The sequence below is a fragment of the Desarmillaria tabescens genome (genome assembly GCF_030435595.1).
Source record: "Desarmillaria tabescens strain CCBAS 213 chromosome Unknown EV420scaffold_11, whole genome shotgun sequence".
NCBI classification, from domain to species: Eukaryota; Fungi; Basidiomycota; class Agaricomycetes; order Agaricales; family Physalacriaceae; genus Desarmillaria; species Desarmillaria tabescens.
In genome coordinates, this window is record NW_026848310.1 from 1,011,531 (window position 1) to 1,028,312 (window position 16,782).

At 49.0% G+C, this 16,782-nt stretch overlaps 7 protein-coding genes across 7 annotated transcripts; 2 read left to right on the forward strand and 5 right to left on the reverse strand.

Moving 5' to 3' along the window:
- The first annotated feature begins 33 nt into the window (after positions 1 to 33).
- EV420DRAFT_1531288 (SNF2 family N-terminal domain-containing protein) lies at positions 34 to 4,496 on the forward strand. Its single transcript, XM_060472656.1, has 24 exons — positions 34 to 92; positions 144 to 218; positions 268 to 333; positions 378 to 473; positions 523 to 597; positions 647 to 723; positions 778 to 893; positions 943 to 1,040; positions 1,094 to 1,709; positions 1,758 to 1,847; positions 1,897 to 1,949; positions 2,001 to 2,042; positions 2,100 to 2,274; positions 2,328 to 2,496; positions 2,549 to 2,730; positions 2,787 to 2,862; positions 2,918 to 3,077; positions 3,132 to 3,292; positions 3,356 to 3,422; positions 3,472 to 3,577; positions 3,636 to 3,753; positions 3,809 to 3,912; positions 3,971 to 4,353; positions 4,403 to 4,496. Exons 1-24 carry the CDS (start codon positions 87 to 89, stop codon positions 4,484 to 4,486), a joined length of 3,195 nt encoding a protein of 1,064 aa, XP_060333184.1. The 5' UTR covers positions 34 to 86; the 3' UTR covers positions 4,487 to 4,496.
- EV420DRAFT_1669252 (phosphoprotein phosphatase) lies at positions 4,370 to 7,191 on the reverse strand (the record flags this gene model as incomplete). The annotated part of the gene is made up of 17 exons (XM_060479024.1): positions 4,370 to 4,735; positions 4,787 to 4,837; positions 4,891 to 4,928; positions 4,985 to 5,020; positions 5,074 to 5,131; positions 5,185 to 5,235; positions 5,290 to 5,294; positions 5,355 to 5,543; positions 5,595 to 5,619; positions 5,674 to 5,789; positions 5,844 to 5,981; positions 6,038 to 6,280; positions 6,339 to 6,399; positions 6,459 to 6,606; positions 6,661 to 6,706; positions 6,765 to 6,899; positions 7,023 to 7,191. Coding segments are annotated over 17 exons (1,623 nt in total), but the record flags the coding sequence as incomplete, so codon positions are not given.
- Positions 7,192 to 7,300: 109 nt separating this feature from the next.
- Positions 7,301 to 8,256, reverse strand: EV420DRAFT_1267065 (glycoside hydrolase family 23 protein; the record flags this gene model as incomplete). Its single annotated transcript, XM_060467366.1, has 5 exons — positions 7,301 to 7,409; positions 7,461 to 7,497; positions 7,569 to 7,686; positions 7,746 to 7,850; positions 7,909 to 8,256. The coding sequence occupies 5 exons, from the start codon at positions 8,254 to 8,256 to the stop codon at positions 7,301 to 7,303; spliced, it is 717 nt and encodes a 238-aa protein (XP_060333186.1).
- Positions 8,257 to 8,633: 377 nt separating this feature from the next.
- On the reverse strand, positions 8,634 to 10,073 carry EV420DRAFT_191383 (uncharacterized protein). The gene is made up of 2 exons (XM_060481146.1): positions 9,223 to 10,073; positions 8,634 to 9,164 (listed from the first exon to the last, which is right to left on the reverse strand). Exons 1-2 carry the CDS (start codon positions 9,796 to 9,798, stop codon positions 8,874 to 8,876), a joined length of 867 nt encoding a protein of 288 aa, XP_060333187.1. The 5' UTR covers positions 9,799 to 10,073; the 3' UTR covers positions 8,634 to 8,873.
- Positions 10,074 to 11,128: 1,055 nt separating this feature from the next.
- On the reverse strand, positions 11,129 to 12,142 carry EV420DRAFT_1531314 (uncharacterized protein). Its single transcript, XM_060472657.1, has 4 exons — positions 12,087 to 12,142; positions 11,839 to 12,032; positions 11,680 to 11,792; positions 11,129 to 11,630 (listed from the first exon to the last, which is right to left on the reverse strand). The coding sequence occupies exons 1-4, from the start codon at positions 12,088 to 12,090 to the stop codon at positions 11,513 to 11,515; spliced, it is 429 nt and encodes a 142-aa protein (XP_060333188.1). The 5' UTR covers positions 12,091 to 12,142; the 3' UTR covers positions 11,129 to 11,512.
- A 384-nt stretch (positions 12,143 to 12,526) lies between these two features.
- Positions 12,527 to 14,323, forward strand: EV420DRAFT_191869 (acid protease). Its single transcript, XM_060481148.1, has 8 exons — positions 12,527 to 12,934; positions 12,984 to 13,003; positions 13,053 to 13,078; positions 13,128 to 13,167; positions 13,216 to 13,533; positions 13,588 to 13,671; positions 13,717 to 13,883; positions 13,933 to 14,323. The coding sequence occupies exons 1-8, from the start codon at positions 12,807 to 12,809 to the stop codon at positions 14,248 to 14,250; spliced, it is 1,101 nt and encodes a 366-aa protein (XP_060333189.1). The 5' UTR covers positions 12,527 to 12,806; the 3' UTR covers positions 14,251 to 14,323.
- On the reverse strand, positions 14,135 to 15,497 carry EV420DRAFT_191786 (uncharacterized protein). Its single transcript, XM_060481147.1, has 7 exons — positions 15,393 to 15,497; positions 15,189 to 15,336; positions 15,074 to 15,124; positions 14,819 to 15,009; positions 14,689 to 14,751; positions 14,437 to 14,626; positions 14,135 to 14,385 (listed from the first exon to the last, which is right to left on the reverse strand). The coding sequence occupies exons 1-7, from the start codon at positions 15,398 to 15,400 to the stop codon at positions 14,332 to 14,334; spliced, it is 705 nt and encodes a 234-aa protein (XP_060333190.1). The 5' UTR covers positions 15,401 to 15,497; the 3' UTR covers positions 14,135 to 14,331.
- Positions 15,498 to 16,782: the final 1,285 nt, after the last annotated feature.

Here is a 16,782-nt window from a genome sequence, read left to right on the forward strand (position 1 = left end):
ATCGTCGCGTGCTGTCACCGTCACACCGCGTCGCCATTAACATACACTTTGGTTTCTTTCTCCATCGCCAGTCGGTTTGACATTAGATGGCGGTATGTTCCTTCTTGCCGCATTGTGCTCACACTCTTACTGCCGTGTTGTAGTCCTTATCTACTGGCGCTCCCATGGACGAGGACATTCTCAGCGACGTCGTTCCAAGCAACATTGTTTCGCGCCAGGTAAGTCGAGCGCGCCTTTGGCAAGTCCGTTGATGATGACGTTGTGTAGCCTAGCCAAGGCGTGGAGAGCGAGTATGATGGTGATGCAATTGCCGAACAGGGAGAAGGAAATGTGGTATGTTGCTGTATTGTCTCCCCGACTTTTCTAAACGAGTTTAGAGCACCCAGTTGGACAGCAAGAGTAACAGGAAGCAAAGAAAAGCAGACGCAGAAGTTAAACTGCAGGCCCAGCGTAAGGAAATGGACAAAGCGAAGGCAAGTTATACTCCCATACCCACCTTCATTCTCTCAAGGGATAATATAGATTTCGGACGCCGTGAAACGATACACGTATCTCTTAGGGCAAACGGAGCTTTTCAAGCACTTCGTGGATATCAAGGTAAAACAATTACGCGTTGACTGTGAATGCTTCTTTACTGTATCTCCAGAGAGCACGCGATCCAGAATATGCTGCAATGTTGGATGCACAGCCCAAGCCGAAAGGACGAGGTCGCAAGAAGGTCGCGTGAGTCTTTGTTTAACATCTCCTGTTCTCAGCTCACAATTTATTTGCTTCAAGTGACGATACCCGCCACCGTCGATCCGAAAAGGAGGAGGACGAAGAACTATTAAAGGACGGAGAGGCCGCTGTTGATGGGAATGACCAGCCCTTTGTGTTCGAAGAGTCCCCCAGCTGTGAGTTTATTGTATGTCTGAGAAGCTGGGCACCTAACCCCTTGACCAGTCATCAATGGCACCATGCGCGGATATCAGTTGCAAGGTCTCAATTGGATGGTATCTTTACACCACAATGGCTTAAATGGTATACTGGCAGATGAAATGGTGATTGTCTATCGTCCCGTGTTCGTCTTTTCGTTTCTTTACTTTGCCGTTAGGGTCTTGGGAAAACACTACAGACCATCTCCTTCCTATCCTATCTCAAGCATTACCGCGACATCTCCGGCCCTCATTTGGTTGTTGTTCCTAAGTCTACATTACAAAACTGGCAACGTGAATTCGAGCAATGGACTCCCGATGTCAAGGCTGTTGTCCTCACCGGCACCAAGGAGGAGCGGAGTAATATCATCGCAAACTGTCTAATCCCACAGGATTTCGAGGTTTGCATCACTTCATATGAAATTTGTCTCATCGAGAAGTCGGCGCTGAAGAAATTCTCCTTCGAATATATTGTCATCGACGAGGCGCATAGGATCAAGAACGTAGACTCCATCTTGTCACAGATCGTCCGAGCATTCACGTCTCGCGGGAGAATGCTGATTACTGGAACCCCCTTACAGAACAACTTGAAGGAGTTGTTTGCTCTCCTAAATTTCATTTGTCCCGAGATTTTCGTCAACTACGAAGACCTCGACAGTTTTTTACATAAGGATTCAGACAGTACCGATGAGGAGGAAGAGAAAAGCAAGCGGGTCGTCGAAGCTCTACATAAAATTCTGCGGCCCTTCTTGCTGAGACGCGTTAAATCTGACGTGGAGAAGAATCTTCTCCCTAGTAAGTTCTTTGTTGTCCTCTGTCATTCGACACTGATTGTCTTTTTAGAAAAGGAGATCAATATCTACGTAGGCCTCACGGAAATGCAGCGCAAATGGTACAGGTCTGTCCTAGAAAAGGACATCGAAGCTGTGAACGGTATGCCTACTATTGAACTTTTTTTCGGTCACTTACATAGATATTATAGGACTTACTGGCAAGAAAGAAGGCAAGACCAGACTAATGAACATGGTCATGCAGGTTGGCAGTTTTAATTATCTCGCCTAGCACCAGACACTCATTGTCTCTCAGCTGCGGAAAGTGACATGTCATCCTTACCTTTTCGACGGTGCTGTAAGATTCATACCTTTTGCTTTACAGTCATAAAGTTAATATAGATGTCTGGCACAGGAACCAGGCCCTCCTTATACGACCGATGAACACCTGATACAAAATTCCGGTAAAATGGTCATTCTTGATAAACTACTGGCATCTATGAGGGCTAAGGGCTCTCGTGTCCTGATATTCAGTCAAATGAGTCGTGTGTTGGACATATTGGAGGATTACTGTCACTTCAGGCAATATCGTAAGCACATCTTTCTCGTACAGAGAAGTCTCATTTGACGTATTTCGAACCAGAGTATTGTCGCATTGACGGAAATACGGCTCATGATGATCGGGTGGTAGCCATTGACGAGTACAATAAACCGGGCAGCGAGAAATTTATATTCTTGCTGACTACTCGCGCTGGGGGCCTTGGTATCAACTTAACCACCGCGGACATCGTCGTTCTTTACGACAGTGACTGGTATGACACACGTCTCTACGCCTGTGGAGTTGATCCCATTGTTATGCTTTAGGAATCCTCAGGCCGATCTCCAAGCCATGGACCGAGCACATCGTATTGGCCAAACCAAACAGGTCTACGTTTTTCGTTTTATCACTGAAGGTAGCGTCGAAGAAAGAATGTTAGAGCGTGCGGCTCAGAAACTGCGATTGGATCAGCTTGTCATTCAACAGGGCCGCTCACAGCAGACCAAGGGTATGTTTCTGCTATCCTTCACAAGTCCGACTCGGTATGATTCAGGGTACCCGCAGCTGCTAATAAGGATGAATTGTTGGAAATGATTGCCCACGGAGCTGAGAAGATCATAAATTCAACTGGGTCCGACGAGTAAGCGTATCATCTAAATATATGTTTGGCATCTTGACCGGAATTCGTCGCTTAGGGCACTTTTCACCGAAGACATCGATGCCATTATCCAGCGTGGTGAAGAGCGTACCGTGGAGTTGAATAGTAAATATGAGGGTTTAAATTTCGAAGATCTCAGTAACTTCAAATCCGAGGCTTCTGTTCAGCAATGGGAAGGCGAGGATTTCCGCAGCGGGGTAAGGATTCTGATCAAAATGTTAGTTTGTGGGCGCTGATGGGTATTTCAACAGCAGCGAAAGAATTTGGGTCTTAGCTTGCTTTCTTCTCTTTCCAAACGGGAACGTAAATCAAACTACTCAGTCGACAATTACTTCAAGGACACGCTTCGGGCAGGAGCGGCAAAACCTGACAAAGGACCAAAACTTCCCCGTGCCCCCAAGCAGATTGCAATGTGCGTCTCGTCACTGTGGCTAGTTCTCCAAATATTTGCTTACGTCTCCGTTCTGGTATTTAGCCAAGATTTCCAATTCTTCCCGCCCCAATTAGCCGAACTGCAAGAACGAGAATTGGCTGTCCATAAGGTACGAGGTGTTTTTGTTGATGAAGCAGCTACCTAATCTGTACTTTCAGCGACTGAATGGTATCGGCGCGACTTTGAGAGAGCCATCGGGACCAGAGGATACTCCTCAGAAGCTGGAGGAGGAGAGACAAGCAGCGCAGGAATTTATCGATACAGGTATGATTTTCAATGCTATCATAGCACATAAAGCAACAGCTGAACACTTGTATCATAGCCGAACCTCTTACCGAAACCGAAATTGCACAGAAAGAAGCTTATGCTGCTCAGGGTTTCCAATATTGGGGTCGACGTGAATACCAACAGTTCATCAAAGCACTGGAAAATTATGGCTGGTACGTTTAACCTCGGCCCTCTTTCTACGCTCCAATGATACATGAACCGATGTAGGGGTCAGCCGCCTGAAGTGTATGCCAACGACATCCAAGATAAAACTCCTGAGGAGACTGCCAAGTACTACAAAGTCTTCGAAAAGAAATGGAAGACTCTTCCTGGTACGTGGGTTTTGCATCAAAAACCCTTTGCCTATCACTCATTTTCTGTGATTGTAAGATTATGAACGAATCCATGCCCGTATCGTTGAAGGTGAAAGCAAAAGATCTAAACGCGATGCGCTTGAAACACTACTGGATAACAAAATGAAAACTGTCAGATATCCTATGCAGGAACTGGAAATCATCTACCCCCAGGCCAAAGGGAGAGTGTACAGTGAAGAAGAAGACCGGTATCTTCTCTTTCGACTATGGCACTACGGTATGCGATCGGACGACGTATACGAGAAGATCAAAAAGGACATCACGGAATTTCCGGTGTTTCGCTTTGATTGGTTCCTCAAGAGCCGGTCACCGCAAGAGCTACAAAGGCGGTGTCATACCCTTCTAGGGTTGATTGAAAAGGAGGCGGAGACAAATCAACTGCTACAACCAAAGGGGAAGGTGAGTTAACATGATGCTTGGATGAATGCAAATTCTCATCAAGCTGTAGAAACGAGGGATCGACCAGGTGCACAGATCAGATAAGAAGGAAGCGAAGAGTACCAAGAGGCCAGCGAAGAAGAGAAGGGCATAGACACCGCCTTTCCTGTATTCATTTGTAATTTATTTTGCTTTCTTGTCGTTATCCAAATTCTCCTTCCCTCCAGCTTGAAAGCGCCGAAGGTTCAACGTGGTATAAGATGGACACAATTATTATCGTCTCTAACCACTACATCATCAGACTCCCGAGACCTCCTTGGACATAAGCCATAGGTTTCATTGCAGGATGTGGACTGGCATCAAACTGGAAATAGTTTTGAGCACCCGACGAATCGATCCGAATCTTGAAAATGATGAGTCAACGATGTCGAACAGCCAGACATGCAAAACATACAAATGCCCCCTTGTTGCCAGCCTGATCCACGTAATTTGGCGCAGAGAAAACCTGTAGGCAAGATCAAACGATGTCCGTACTAACTGCTCCATGATGGTACTTACCGTCGTACATAATCCCTCATGTTCAATTTCGTATCCGTCTAGGTTCAACCCGGCGTCAACGAGAGATCAAACCCCCCTGCGACTAAAAATTTACCTTGGCGTACTTCATGGCTACGGATAATACCCGTGACTAGACCATCTTTAGCAAGCGCCCTTGCACAGATGCTGAGGTCTGATACATACCTTTATTGAACTGACACCATCTTCTTGTTACATCAGGACCAAATGCTATACCGACACCCTGAAGCTAGCCTTTTACGATGAGTTCGGAGGAGGTAGGACATTGGACCTTACACGTTTACTAGGCCCGCGGCCAGGCATGACTTGAGGGTCAGTCCATAGAAGCTAAAAGCCGGATTTAATTCGATTTGATGGACGTCCATTCGAGATCTCCCTCACCTCGCCTATTCAAAAGCAGGGATCAATATCACAATCAGGGTAGCAACAATGCGGAAAGAACGAACACATTAACCCTTCCTGACCAGGCTGTCGCCCGATACGGTCGATTTTTTTGACATCCTCTAGGGAAACATCATCTTTACTGAACAGCCCCCCATGCACGACAAAGTAGCGTTTTCTCCCGTCATCCGTCAAGATCGAGGCATCCTTCTTCGCAGGCGGCTTACTTGCACTGAGTAACGTTGCCAAGGGCACTAACACAAGGTCACATAAAGATATCCCTGGGACGAAAAACATGCACTCACGGGCAGTAAACGCATGTGCGAAAAGCTAGACGCCATCAATTCGACTACATGCAACGGAAGCAGAAAGAATTTCCCTAACCTTATACGACTGTTCGCCGTGTTTGTGTTTAGCCTCGCCTTCAAACCCATACGTGCGGTTCATCTCTTTTGCTTCATGGTTTCCTCTGTTGATGAACATGTATTTCGGGTATAACCCTAAACGTACTCACGTTAGCTCACAAGATGAAATGATGAAGGGCCTATACTCACACTTGTACGCAAATGCTGTTAATATAACCTCTATTGACCATGATCCCCGATCGACAAGGTCTCCATTCATGAGGACGTAGTGTTTCTCACTCGGTTCTCCCGTCATCGAATACAGATGAAGCATATCGTAAAACTGGCCTGCAAACCCAATCAAAACCGAGACGATGAAACCAACTAAGGAAGGTTCAACTAACCGTGAACATCGCCAATAACGTCACAGGTTACACCGTCTTCCAGGGTTACTTCTACCATTGTCGATTCGGCCTGGAAGTGATCGTAGGCGCCTATGATGATCTCCCAGACGTACCGTTTCGGTAGGGTTTTGCCGTTTTTGAACCACTCTATCATATCTTTGATAAATCGGTGCGTGATACCGTACTTGCCGTCCGTCAATGGGAGTTTTGGACCGCTATACGTCGCCTCGACATCGCATCCACCTGAATCATCAAATATCAGTAATCAAACACAAAGCACGCCCCCATCTGCAAGACGAACCCTCAGCAATGATTTCGTAGCATCTCTCAATGGGGTTCTTCTCCCCTTCGACCTCGATGGCCTGACATCCCCCCACATCAGCAACAGCCAACCAACACCCATCCAGCGTGCCCAACGCACCTTTTCAAACTCGATCTTCCTTATAAGCTTCCGCGTAGACGCCATCTGGGCACGGACGGTTTCATTTTTGGGTTCCAGAGCGATGACTTTGCGGAAATCGGGGACGGCTTTTTGGGGCTGGAGGATTTGCAGGTAGCATGTTGCTCGTCTAAGGGTTCATGGTTGTTCTTTGGCAATTGTTTCAGTGTTGCCAGTCCCTTACCTGTAGTACGCTTTTGCGTATTTGGGATCCAGCAGGATGGCATGGGCTACATAATGGTGAGGTCAGTGTGTTACGCCCTCAGGGTAAGTCACAGAACCACCTACAGGCATCCGTCAACGCGTACCCAAACTCTTCGAGTTTCATCCTAGTATAGGCCCTATTACACCACAACGTCGGTTCCTGAGGGTTCTTGTCGATAGCCTCCGTGTACAGACGAGCAGCAGTGGTGAAATCATGGCCTTGAGTTTTGAACGAAACGAAACAAGCAACAAAAAAATTAATGAAAAGAAAGGTTTTTTCATTTCCGCACGTCGTTCAAATGATCAGCTGCACACGGGTGGAACGGAAGAAAGTTGACGGACTGGTGAAGGCTTTGTCGGCCTGGGCTTTGAGATCGGCAGCCAGGGCCTTGTCGGCGTCTGAGACTTCTTCGTCGGAGAGCTTCAGGGAAGCTATGCGAGGCGACGGCGCAGACGACGGCGGCGTCGAGGCGGAGGTTGAAGGAGACGAGGGTCCAGATGATGGAGTCGAAGTACTGCTCATAGTCTAACAGGTCGAGACCTTCTCACGCTTCTTGCCGCATTTGAACTTGTGAATTTTCGTCAAACAGCAACAATAATGTTAGAAAAAATAAGTATAGCTATGTACTACCATGGTTGCACTTGTCCAGATTAAAGTACTTTCCCAGACGGTGATTCGGGTCATAGGCGTTTACGTTCTGAAGGAACCCGTTCGCGAGCTGTTGAAGACTGGAGAAATGCTCGTCAGAGTACATACGAATTCGTAAGTACGCAACGCACTAATCAAGGTTATTCTGGCACCGGCAGCAAGGACCATCTGCAGCAGCGGTCGCATCGGCCTGCGGATATCGTCAACCTGGCTCTTAGGTAAATAGGACTAAAAATGACTTGCATAGGTCATTCCCTTGAACCAACCGTTATAGTTCCCACAGGTAAGAAGGAAATCACCATTATTAGCGGCGAGCCGCTCCGCAAAGTACTTGAAGCCAGCCGAAATGTTGTAATCCTTTAAAAGCGATCCGTTAGCTGAACCGAGATAATTATAAAGGACATCAAGTCTCTTACGGGATCATAACAATTTCCATTCGGCGCATCATAGCACTTGTCCGGAGTCAACTGCATAAGCCCCGCCTCGCCCGCCCCACCAGTAGTAGACGGATTACATGTAGACTGCCAACCGTGACTCGCGTGAACAACCGAAACGCGACCGACCAACCAACCGACATACCTCTTGCAAAGCAAAAGATGCCATGAGTATCGCCGGAACCCCAAACACCTGAGCATATTTCTCAAAGATCGGGACAAACTGCTCGCAGGCTCTGAACGGACTGCCGGGTTTCTTTATAGCCTCCTTCAAGTCCGCCATACGAGAAACCACTTGGTCCATCGGTATATAAGGAGGCGACCACCCAGTAATACTATCAATACCACAGTTGAAGTAGTCGATGCATCCCATCTTGCCCGAGGTAGCCGTAGTCCATTCTAAGGGAACGTCAACACTCCCAGTCCCGAACTGCAATGAAGATTGACATACCAGTTGCACCACTCGGACCACAGACGCTTGAACTATTAACATGAACAACATCATTCTGCACACTTAGCGGTTTCTGGTTCTACAACCAACCAAGCAAAAATCACAACTGCAGGACGAAATCAATGGGAAGCGTACCCTATGTTTCCGGACCGCGCAGCGGGGCTTTTCCGCGGAAGGAATGCTGCGGGCGTGCCGAGAGTGCCGACGGGAGGATAACAAATCGCCGTGAGAATTTGCGAAAGAAAGAAGGACAGAGAGGAAAAGAATGGATTTCATGGCGATGTAGGCTGAGCGTTGTGGGCGTAGGAGGTCAAGCTGTAGGACCTTGGCTGCCTTGGCCTTTCCCCTGTATGAAGTTGAACGTCACATTTCTCGTGACGCGCAAAACGTCAAGTCGATCCCGATCGTCACCCGCTAGCACAAGCTTTTGAGTCCCGCAAAATACTTGAGATTTTCAATTCCTACGTACCAATTCAATATACACCATGGATGAAAAAGAAAACATACAGAAAAAGCATACAATGGCACACAAGCATCGCACGGGTTTAAGAGGAGAGAGGAAAACGCATGTATGGCAGACATATATAAACACGAGAGAATAAAAGGGGTAAAAGTACAAAAGAAAAAGACGAGGTGAGACATTGAGAACCTCTAAAAAGCTATTGCGAACACAACGTATGCGCACTCCAAGGGTATATCGGACCCGGATCGCCAAGTTTTGTACTACAAAATTCAATAAACGGAACCGACTCATGGTCATATCCAAGTCCATCTGGGGCCTTGTCCCAAGACTCAACACTGCAGGTCGAATCATGGAACGAGCCCGACATATTGTCGTCCAAAAAGGTCGACATCTGGATCGTCCTATCCCCAGACGAAGTCGAAGACGACGACGAGGGAGAGTACGTGAGGCCTGGTGTGGGCGGACTCGTATAATTTGATGCCATATTCTTATAACGGCCCAGTTAGTAATGGACATTTAGTGGTCAGAAAAAGAACAGAGCTCACCTGACTAGTAAGAGAATGGACGGGAAACGGATTATTGACGTCGACTTGGATATCATACGAGGTCGAAGCATGCGAGCTATCCAGAAGATGCATTTGGCACTCGACCAATCGAGTGCCAAATGCATCTGCCGGGAGCGTCGAGCAGCGCTTCAATCCCCGTTGTTTCGCAGTCGGGGTCAACGTTTGCTCACTCAAGAATGGGGGCGGAGAGAGTGTGAGATTACTCTCGCTCCGACACCTTACGACAGGCCGGGTGGCGGGGGTAGGCTCAGCGATAGGTGTCTTGCCTACCCAGAGACGCCAGCCCAGGGCATCGCCCAAGGCGCGTTCGCACCGGCTGATCTCTCTCGGCTGCAGCCCAGAGAGTTTGGCCCATGCGCGATTGGAGTAGCATTTATCCTGCATAAACTTGGACGCTAAGATGAGCGAGGCGAGAAAGGCCCGCCGGGGGCACAGGAGTGGAGACGGCATGGGTGGTGAGGGAAGCAAATCGGGTTTGTGTCCATCGTTATCAGCAGGCGGTGTGTCGGTTGACATCTTATCGGTACCCTCCATGGACATCTTTATGGTATCCATCACGTCGCTCCCCGGATCAACAAGGGTGTCGAGACTCAGGCCGAGCTCGAGCTCGAGCTCGGCCTGAGTCGCGGGGGTTATCCTGTCAGCCAATTCCGGCTCTCCCCTCGGGCCTTGGCCTGCTTTTTCTAGCTGGACGAGCTCGAGGACGTTGGGCCGGATAGCGGCAAGATAACATAATGCGGTTTGTAATACGCTTCCAGAAGTCTTGGAGCGACGGAGGACTTCGTGTACGAAAGCCTTTGAGAGGCATAAGAGTCTTGTTGGGCCCGTCCTGCTGAGCGGATGGGTATTCTTCCGAAGGCTCGTAAGTTGGTGTTACGGGAGAAGGAAGCTGCTGTGTGTTTCGCTTGGAAATGTTTGTGGGTGGTGGTGGTGGGATTGATAGAGTGGGATGCATGACCAGAACAGTAAGATCGCTGTTGGATATAGCACGAGAAGCAATATAAACTTGTGGAATATCTTGTGGGCGCCATATATCGCATAGGGCCTTTACAGCTTGGTCTGGCGCCTGGATCAGAAAAAAAAAAAGAAAGAGGCGACCTGTAAGAGACTAACCGACTAGTCCTAGGGCATACTTTGTCTTTGGATTGGTTGCGGTGGTTATGGCGATTGTGGTTGGTGGGTGGCGTGGGCGGTCTAGATCTGATTGGAGCGGGGGAGTCGGGGGAGTGGAGGGCGGCGAACGAGGAGTGGAAGCGGAAGACGGAATCGAAGCATACGGCTGCCAACGAACCCTGGTGCGAGTAGCAGGTGGGGCCCGATGGGCGAGAGAATGAATCGAGGAATGCATAGACCGGCGCCAAAATTGATAGAGATATTGAGTTGGGAAAAAGTAAAAGAAATGATGGAAAATTGTGGTTATTGGGATGAGATGGGTTGATACTGATACTGCAAGTTGAAAGAGAGGTAAGCTAGAATGAGCTGGGAATTCAGATGGAAGTAGAGTAGACATTAGGTGGGGAAGCAATTAAGGTACGGTCAGAAACAGAGTCGAAGGCGAGAGTGGGCATTGAAGTGAGGATTGGTTGGTTCGGGGTGCAATAACGGGGTACTTGAGAGGCGAACATCGTGACTATATAGTCAGAGGCGGATGTCCAAGTCCTGAGTAGACTAGGACGATCCGATGACAAAGTCTTGTCGAAGAACGATAAGACTTTGTGCTGCTAGCGTCGGAAGGAAAGACTTGGAAACTTTGGAGGATGGAGCACTTGGGATATGAAGAAAAGCGGTAGCAGCGATGGCGAGGAGTCGGTCGGTCTGGCAGCGCCCCTTTCCTTTTTCCACGCCATCTGACTCAATGACACTGCCACCAACATAGTCACATGATGCTTATTGACTCGAAAGTGGTTTGCGACCCGGATCATCGGATTGGGCAACATTAACAATGTTCCTTCCATGAGGCGACGAGTCACTTGGCGCTCCATTTCTTTAGAAATTGACTGCGTGTAGCGATGAACGGCGCCGACGCGTTCGTGGGACCAACCCAGTGCATATTCGGCATTTGCAAGGCCGCAGTATGCACAGGATTCATTTACAGTCATAATTACGGGCAGTCATCATCGGCCGGAATTACCGACGAACCGCCATTAGTAGTGTAAAGCGGACACTAAAAAGCAAGGTACGGGCCCGTCAGTAATATCAAGTTACATACTATAGTACACCTTGTATATTAGTACAAAATTACTCGTTGAAGAATTCCAACGCAGTATCTTTAGTTTGAATAGCACGCCAAGGTAGTGGCTTGGCCATCAGCATTCTTGTTTCCTTCATCAGTAAAGAGGGAATGGAACATGACGTCGTCCGCAGAGCCTCCAGGGGGATCGTGAATGCTACGCAATCATCAAGCAAAGAAGAACATGAAAGAGGAGGACGACGCACCGGACATGAATGTAACCCTCTCCTTCATCATCGTTGATGGCAGGAAGGCGAATCTTTCCCAGAATGATGGTGCCATAGGAGGTGGGTGCACTGCGAATAAGGACAAGATCTTCCTGTAGAGGGGTCAGACAGCGCTGAAGAGCCACAAGCTAGACGCACTTCTAAGTTAAAGGCCACCAAGTCATCATCGCTGACGCCATGGGCCCTGGACCACATCTTGGGCTCATGCTTGTCCCAGTCCTTGCGAGACTTGAGAATCTCAAACTTGATGCGACCAAGAACCTTGCCAAAAGCTTGGAAGGCATTGGGATGGGGCGGGTGAGGGTCATTGAATACGAGTTCTTCGGCAGATGCTGGGGCAGAGTTAACCAAGTCAAGCGGCGATATGGGGGGGGAGACGAGCTTACCCATGATGGCGGTTATAGTGACTGATCGAAGAAGCAACTCTTTTAAGATACTGGCACATAATGTGACACTACATCTTCCTCTCAGCACAGCTACTCCAAGCCGTGGCATCCTTGCCTGTCGTCGCAGAGAACGGAGATCAGCTCAGCTTTGGCGCGTTGTGCAGTCCGTCATTTTATGCCAGTGCAATATCGTACAGAACCTCTCATGTACAGGCGCCCACTCTACAGCATCGATATCGCGCTACCTCGACCCCGTTGTTCTCTCGCAGGTCATCGTCGGCATCACATGATCAAGGTATACTTGGCCACGCACCCGGCCTCCTAGTGTGTCCGCCACGGGATGGTTGGCGCCCTCAGATCCGGCATTCCCGCGTGAAGGCATCGCCCAGTGTTGGGCCCGTGGTACGCGTCTTCTTTTCTTCCACGCGCGGTCCTACTCTCCGTAGATTCACCTGAGCACATGCAATACTATACACATTCCCTTCTCCCCATTCTTACGTGTCGTCGCAGTCTTGTTGACTATCCAGTAACCAGGAAGACGACAGCTGCTCATCGACAGAGTGGTGCTCTTCTTGGAGCCGTGGTTCAGAATGGTCTTTGATCGATAGCGATGCTTGTGAATCCGGGAATCCCGAGGATACCTCTATCCAAAAATAGGCCATCATACACACATGTGAAGAACCCAATAAATGTGCTTCTCTCTACCTCGGACGTTTCTCGATGTTCTCCATCTTTCTGTCCCTTCTTCTCTGCGGAGTTGCCTACGGTCGCACCATTACCCTCACCAGTCGAGCTTTGGAGCCACAAAATGTTCCTCTTGACGATTTCTTCAGAGGCACAGATCTACAGCAAGTCTTCCCTTTTACGCCTAACCCCCTCTCTCTGACTCTTCCCCAGATGGTTTGGGAACATCTCAGGTAGATTAAACACCACCATCCACGTTTTCCTTTGACTGAATCTGTCAAGTCGGGACGCCTCCACAGGAAATAACCGTAAGCTTCCATAAATATACTCTTATCTCCTTGCGCACCTACCTCTCAGGTCGTCTTTGACACTGGCAGTCGAACACTTGAATTTGCTAGTAAGTGTTCATCCAATGTGCACTTCCACCTAGTCTGAGCGTAAACAGGTACCCTCTGTCCGTCCTGCAACCAAGTAAAGTTCGACCCTTCCCTCAGCTCCACCTTTGTCGACGGTGGAAGGACCACCAGCATCACCTTTTCCACCGGTGTCGGCGTCGACCCCGTCGTGGGTGCCAACTACAAACTCACCCTCCGAAGCGCGACAGACACCGTATCCGTCGCCGGATTTCAAGTCCCAAATGTTGATCTGTTCCTCATCACAGACCAGACCCCTGCTTTTTCCATTGATCCGTTCAGTGGCATTCAAGGCATGGGTGCACAGGCTACCGGTCTCTTTGCCGGTTTGGTAGCCCAAGGACTTCCGTGTTTGTTCACACACACTCTCTCACACAAGACATTTGCCTAACTTTTTTCATCAGCACTGTTCAGCTTGTATTTGACACCACAAGCAGTTGGGAACGCGGAATTGACTCTGGGTGGAATCGACGAAACGAAATTTCAAGGTAGATTATACGCTCGCCGTTTAGATTATGCTCAATTCTCTTTAGGTGATCTCGTCTTTGCCTCCCTCCCTGCAGCTCAAACCGGTGTCTGGCGACTGCCGTCACCGGGAATCTCTGTGAACGGCCAAACAACTGCACTGCTGAGCACGACGCGAAACATCATCTTCGACAGTGGAACTAGCAACGTGCTCTTCTCTACCGACACCACCGAGGTATGCTAGCCTAACCAAGAATGTGACATCTGCTAATCTGATTACCAAGGCCATCTACGCGTTCATTTCCCCCGACATTGTTCCCCACGCGTCCGAGCCCGGCACCTACGGCATCGCATGTGATAAGATCCCCTCCCTCGCTGCCGCCATCTCCATCGCGTTCACCGCTCAAGACGGGCACGTGTTCGAACTCACCATTCCGTCTTCCGAGCTCAGTGTCGGTCCCTTTGCCGATGACCCGACCGTGTGCCAGACCCTCATAAACGCCTTTGACGGTCTGGATCTTGTGGGTGGGAGTCTCCTCAAGCATTGGTACAGTGTCTGGGACATTGGTGACCAAAGGATGGGTTTTGCAGAGGTTATTTAAATTGTTCAATTCTAGCAAACAAAGCGGTGTGTTTATGGACAGCAGAGTGATGATAATATATAAGTAAAATATATACAATTGTCATTGGTATCGATGGTGTTGGCCTACCATGTGTCTCTCGTGGGCTGAATGATACTAGGATACTGTCAATATCCAAACGAGAGAGCAAGTAAAAGATACACGCACATACGATTCAACTGGAGGCATGAGACTAGAGGGCGTACTCCACTGAGCAACAGGCATCTGACGAGTGTGGCCGTGACCAGCAGGGCGGTACTGCATCGACGCATAAGCATCCTGTTGCTGCTCATACCGGGGGTAACAACTCATATCCTGTGTCATTCCCCCCATCTCCGGCGCGTACCCAGACCTCACGCTAAATAAACAAAGCATTCAGTACCAAGGTACGCGAAACCCAAAACCAAAACCCAAACGCACCATTGCCGACGTACGTGTTCTGATTCTGGGGACATCACCGGGGGTAGCTGCAAGTATGGATCGCTACGAGGATATATATCATTGTTAGCAACTTACTCGACTCAAGGCCGCGGAGTAAAAAAACACTGACTTGTGGCGTCTTGAGGCGAGGGGGGGTAACCCGACGTCTATCACCGTGCGCCGCGGAGGAGTCGGGTCCCGAGTCGGCGGTGTTGTAGAGTCTTCGGATACGGACGAGCTCGCTGTTGATGGTCGCCCGTCAAACGAGTCCTTCCTCCCCGGCTGTTTCTTCCGTGGAGGCACGCCGTCTGGCCATGTGCACTGAAAGGAAGAATAATTATTATGAATAATGATAACTCCATCTTGACGAGCAAAAGAACCGTACATCCCGTTGCCCATGTGTGCAGCGCATGCAGTTTGGTTTCGTCTCGTCACACTGAGGATGGACGTATGAATGAGACTTGCTTGGAAGCTCAACTCAACTGGGCTACAAAACACACCTTGATCTTCTTCACGCGACATGTCATACAACCCGTCTTGCTACGGGTGTATTTCGGCCGTTTGCGCTGAGCCTGGGCATCTGTGAGTGGTGGCGAGTGTGGCGGGTAGTATTGTTGAGGAGGCGGGGGGAGATAGTTCTGTGCTGAGCTACAAGAGCCATGTCAAAACCAACACAGATATCCGACAGAGAAAAGGGGACATACAAAGACATAATGGGGTGCTAATAGTAGTACCAAGACGAAGCATCGTAGTCAAGTTTTTATAAAACGAGCTGGGTCTGCCCTGGGCTGTCACGGCCTAGCCGGGGTGATCACCGAGATCTAAGGGTCGGCGCTCGTGTGACGGAGGATAAACGCGCCATACACCATGCAACCCATTATTTCTGATATGTCTCCCCCCCTACTTCATGACGGAAAGAGTGAGGCATTTCGGCTTCTTTTCTGTCAGGGCACACCATGTACCGTGCACCGTGCTGGCTCGGAAAAGTCCCAACGGTAACATTATGGCTTCGAAGAAGGTCGATCATAGCCCTCCAAGTGATGCGCATTCTCTCTTGTCGGGCTAACCCGATCAATTTCAAATTCCGTTTTCATTCCGGTTATTATTCACACACGCATATTCTACTCTCCCTTTATTTTAACCCTTTTATTTGCTTTTATTGGTATCGCAAGTGAACGAAACAGTTCCAGCTACACCCAGGGTCGTAATCTCCACACACCGCGGCATTCAACTCGGACAGATCATCCGTGGAATGGTCACACGCATCGGGTCATTAATGACATTTCTCGACCTCTATATGTCGTAAATTCCTTTCGCATGCAAATCATGCACATTTTGACGTGTAAAGGTGTACCCTCCGTACATAATAGTCATCCAGAGTCAACCGTCCAACGCTCCAGACCAACAGCTCAAAACCGCGGCATGTCCACGGACCTCATCGCTCTACAAATCCACCGAGGGGTTTCAACTCCGGATATCGTGCTTTTTTTTTTGTTTTACCCCCGAGGACACAGTCGTATTCTCTGTCGCCGCCGTTCAAACGTAAAATCCATCAACGTCGAGCACCCCACAGCAATGCAACACTACTTTCCAATCCGTTCTATCAACGCAGTAATCGCCGGACGAATGACTCAGGTTCTGCGCAACGGAGCATAGATTTTATCGGAGACTAACCTGCCCGATCAGAAACTTTTGGAACAAAATATCCAATTGTTGTGCGATGTGGGTCCGGACAGACTCGGACCCAAATCCCGCCTCTTCCAAAATTTCAATACTACGGCGCCGCTCAGGTACAAAGAGCGCATCATCGTCATCTATTTCCCCAATTCTACCCTCGCCGCTCATAGGATCCGCACTTTCCACCCTCCCAACCCTGCTTTTTTACGGACAATCGCGCCAGAACCACTCCCTTACTATCAACGACCTACCAATCGACCCTTGATCCTACACGGAGAGGTTGCATGTTTCGCGTGGTAACACTGGCACCGAGGCTGTTCAAAGTCAACTAATTCTCTGAAAATTCTTCTGAATTTGTGTAATAACATTAACCATGATGCAAAACGTTCCTTTATGGCCGCATGGTGAAGAACCTCT

Coding starts and splice junctions, on each gene's coding strand:
- EV420DRAFT_191786 (XM_060481147.1), bottom strand. Junction 14,752..14,818: donor CTCGCCTCAAGACGCCACAA/GTCAGTGTTTTT, acceptor ATATCCTCGTAG/CGATCCATACTTGCAGCTAC. Junction 14,386..14,436: donor TGCCTCCAGTTGAATCGTAT/GTGCGTGTATCT, acceptor ACAGTATCCTAG/TATCATTCAGCCCACGAGAG.
- EV420DRAFT_1531314 (XM_060472657.1), bottom strand. Junction 11,793..11,838: donor TGGTGGCCTTTAACTTAGAA/GTGCGTCTAGCT, acceptor ACCCCTCTACAG/GAAGATCTTGTCCTTATTCG. Junction 11,631..11,679: donor GAGGGTTACATTCATGTCCG/GTGCGTCGTCCT, acceptor ATGATTGCGTAG/CATTCACGATCCCCCTGGAG.
- EV420DRAFT_1531288 (XM_060472656.1), top strand. Junction 724..777: donor CGAGGTCGCAAGAAGGTCGC/GTGAGTCTTTGT, acceptor ATTTGCTTCAAG/TGACGATACCCGCCACCGTC. Junction 3,293..3,355: donor GCCCCCAAGCAGATTGCAAT/GTGCGTCTCGTC, acceptor TCTGGTATTTAG/CCAAGATTTCCAATTCTTCC.
- EV420DRAFT_191383 (XM_060481146.1), bottom strand. CDS start 9,798: ATGGATACCATAAAGATGTCCATGGAGGGTACCGATAAGATGTCAACC. Junction 9,165..9,222: donor TCCATTCTCTTACTAGTCAG/GTGAGCTCTGTT, acceptor GGCCGTTATAAG/AATATGGCATCAAATTATAC.
- EV420DRAFT_191869 (XM_060481148.1), top strand. CDS start 12,807: ATGTTCTCCATCTTTCTGTCCCTTCTTCTCTGCGGAGTTGCCTACGGT. Junction 12,935..12,983: donor TTCAGAGGCACAGATCTACA/GCAAGTCTTCCC, acceptor ACTCTTCCCCAG/ATGGTTTGGGAACATCTCAG. Junction 13,079..13,127: donor CGCCTCCACAGGAAATAACC/GTAAGCTTCCAT, acceptor CCTACCTCTCAG/GTCGTCTTTGACACTGGCAG.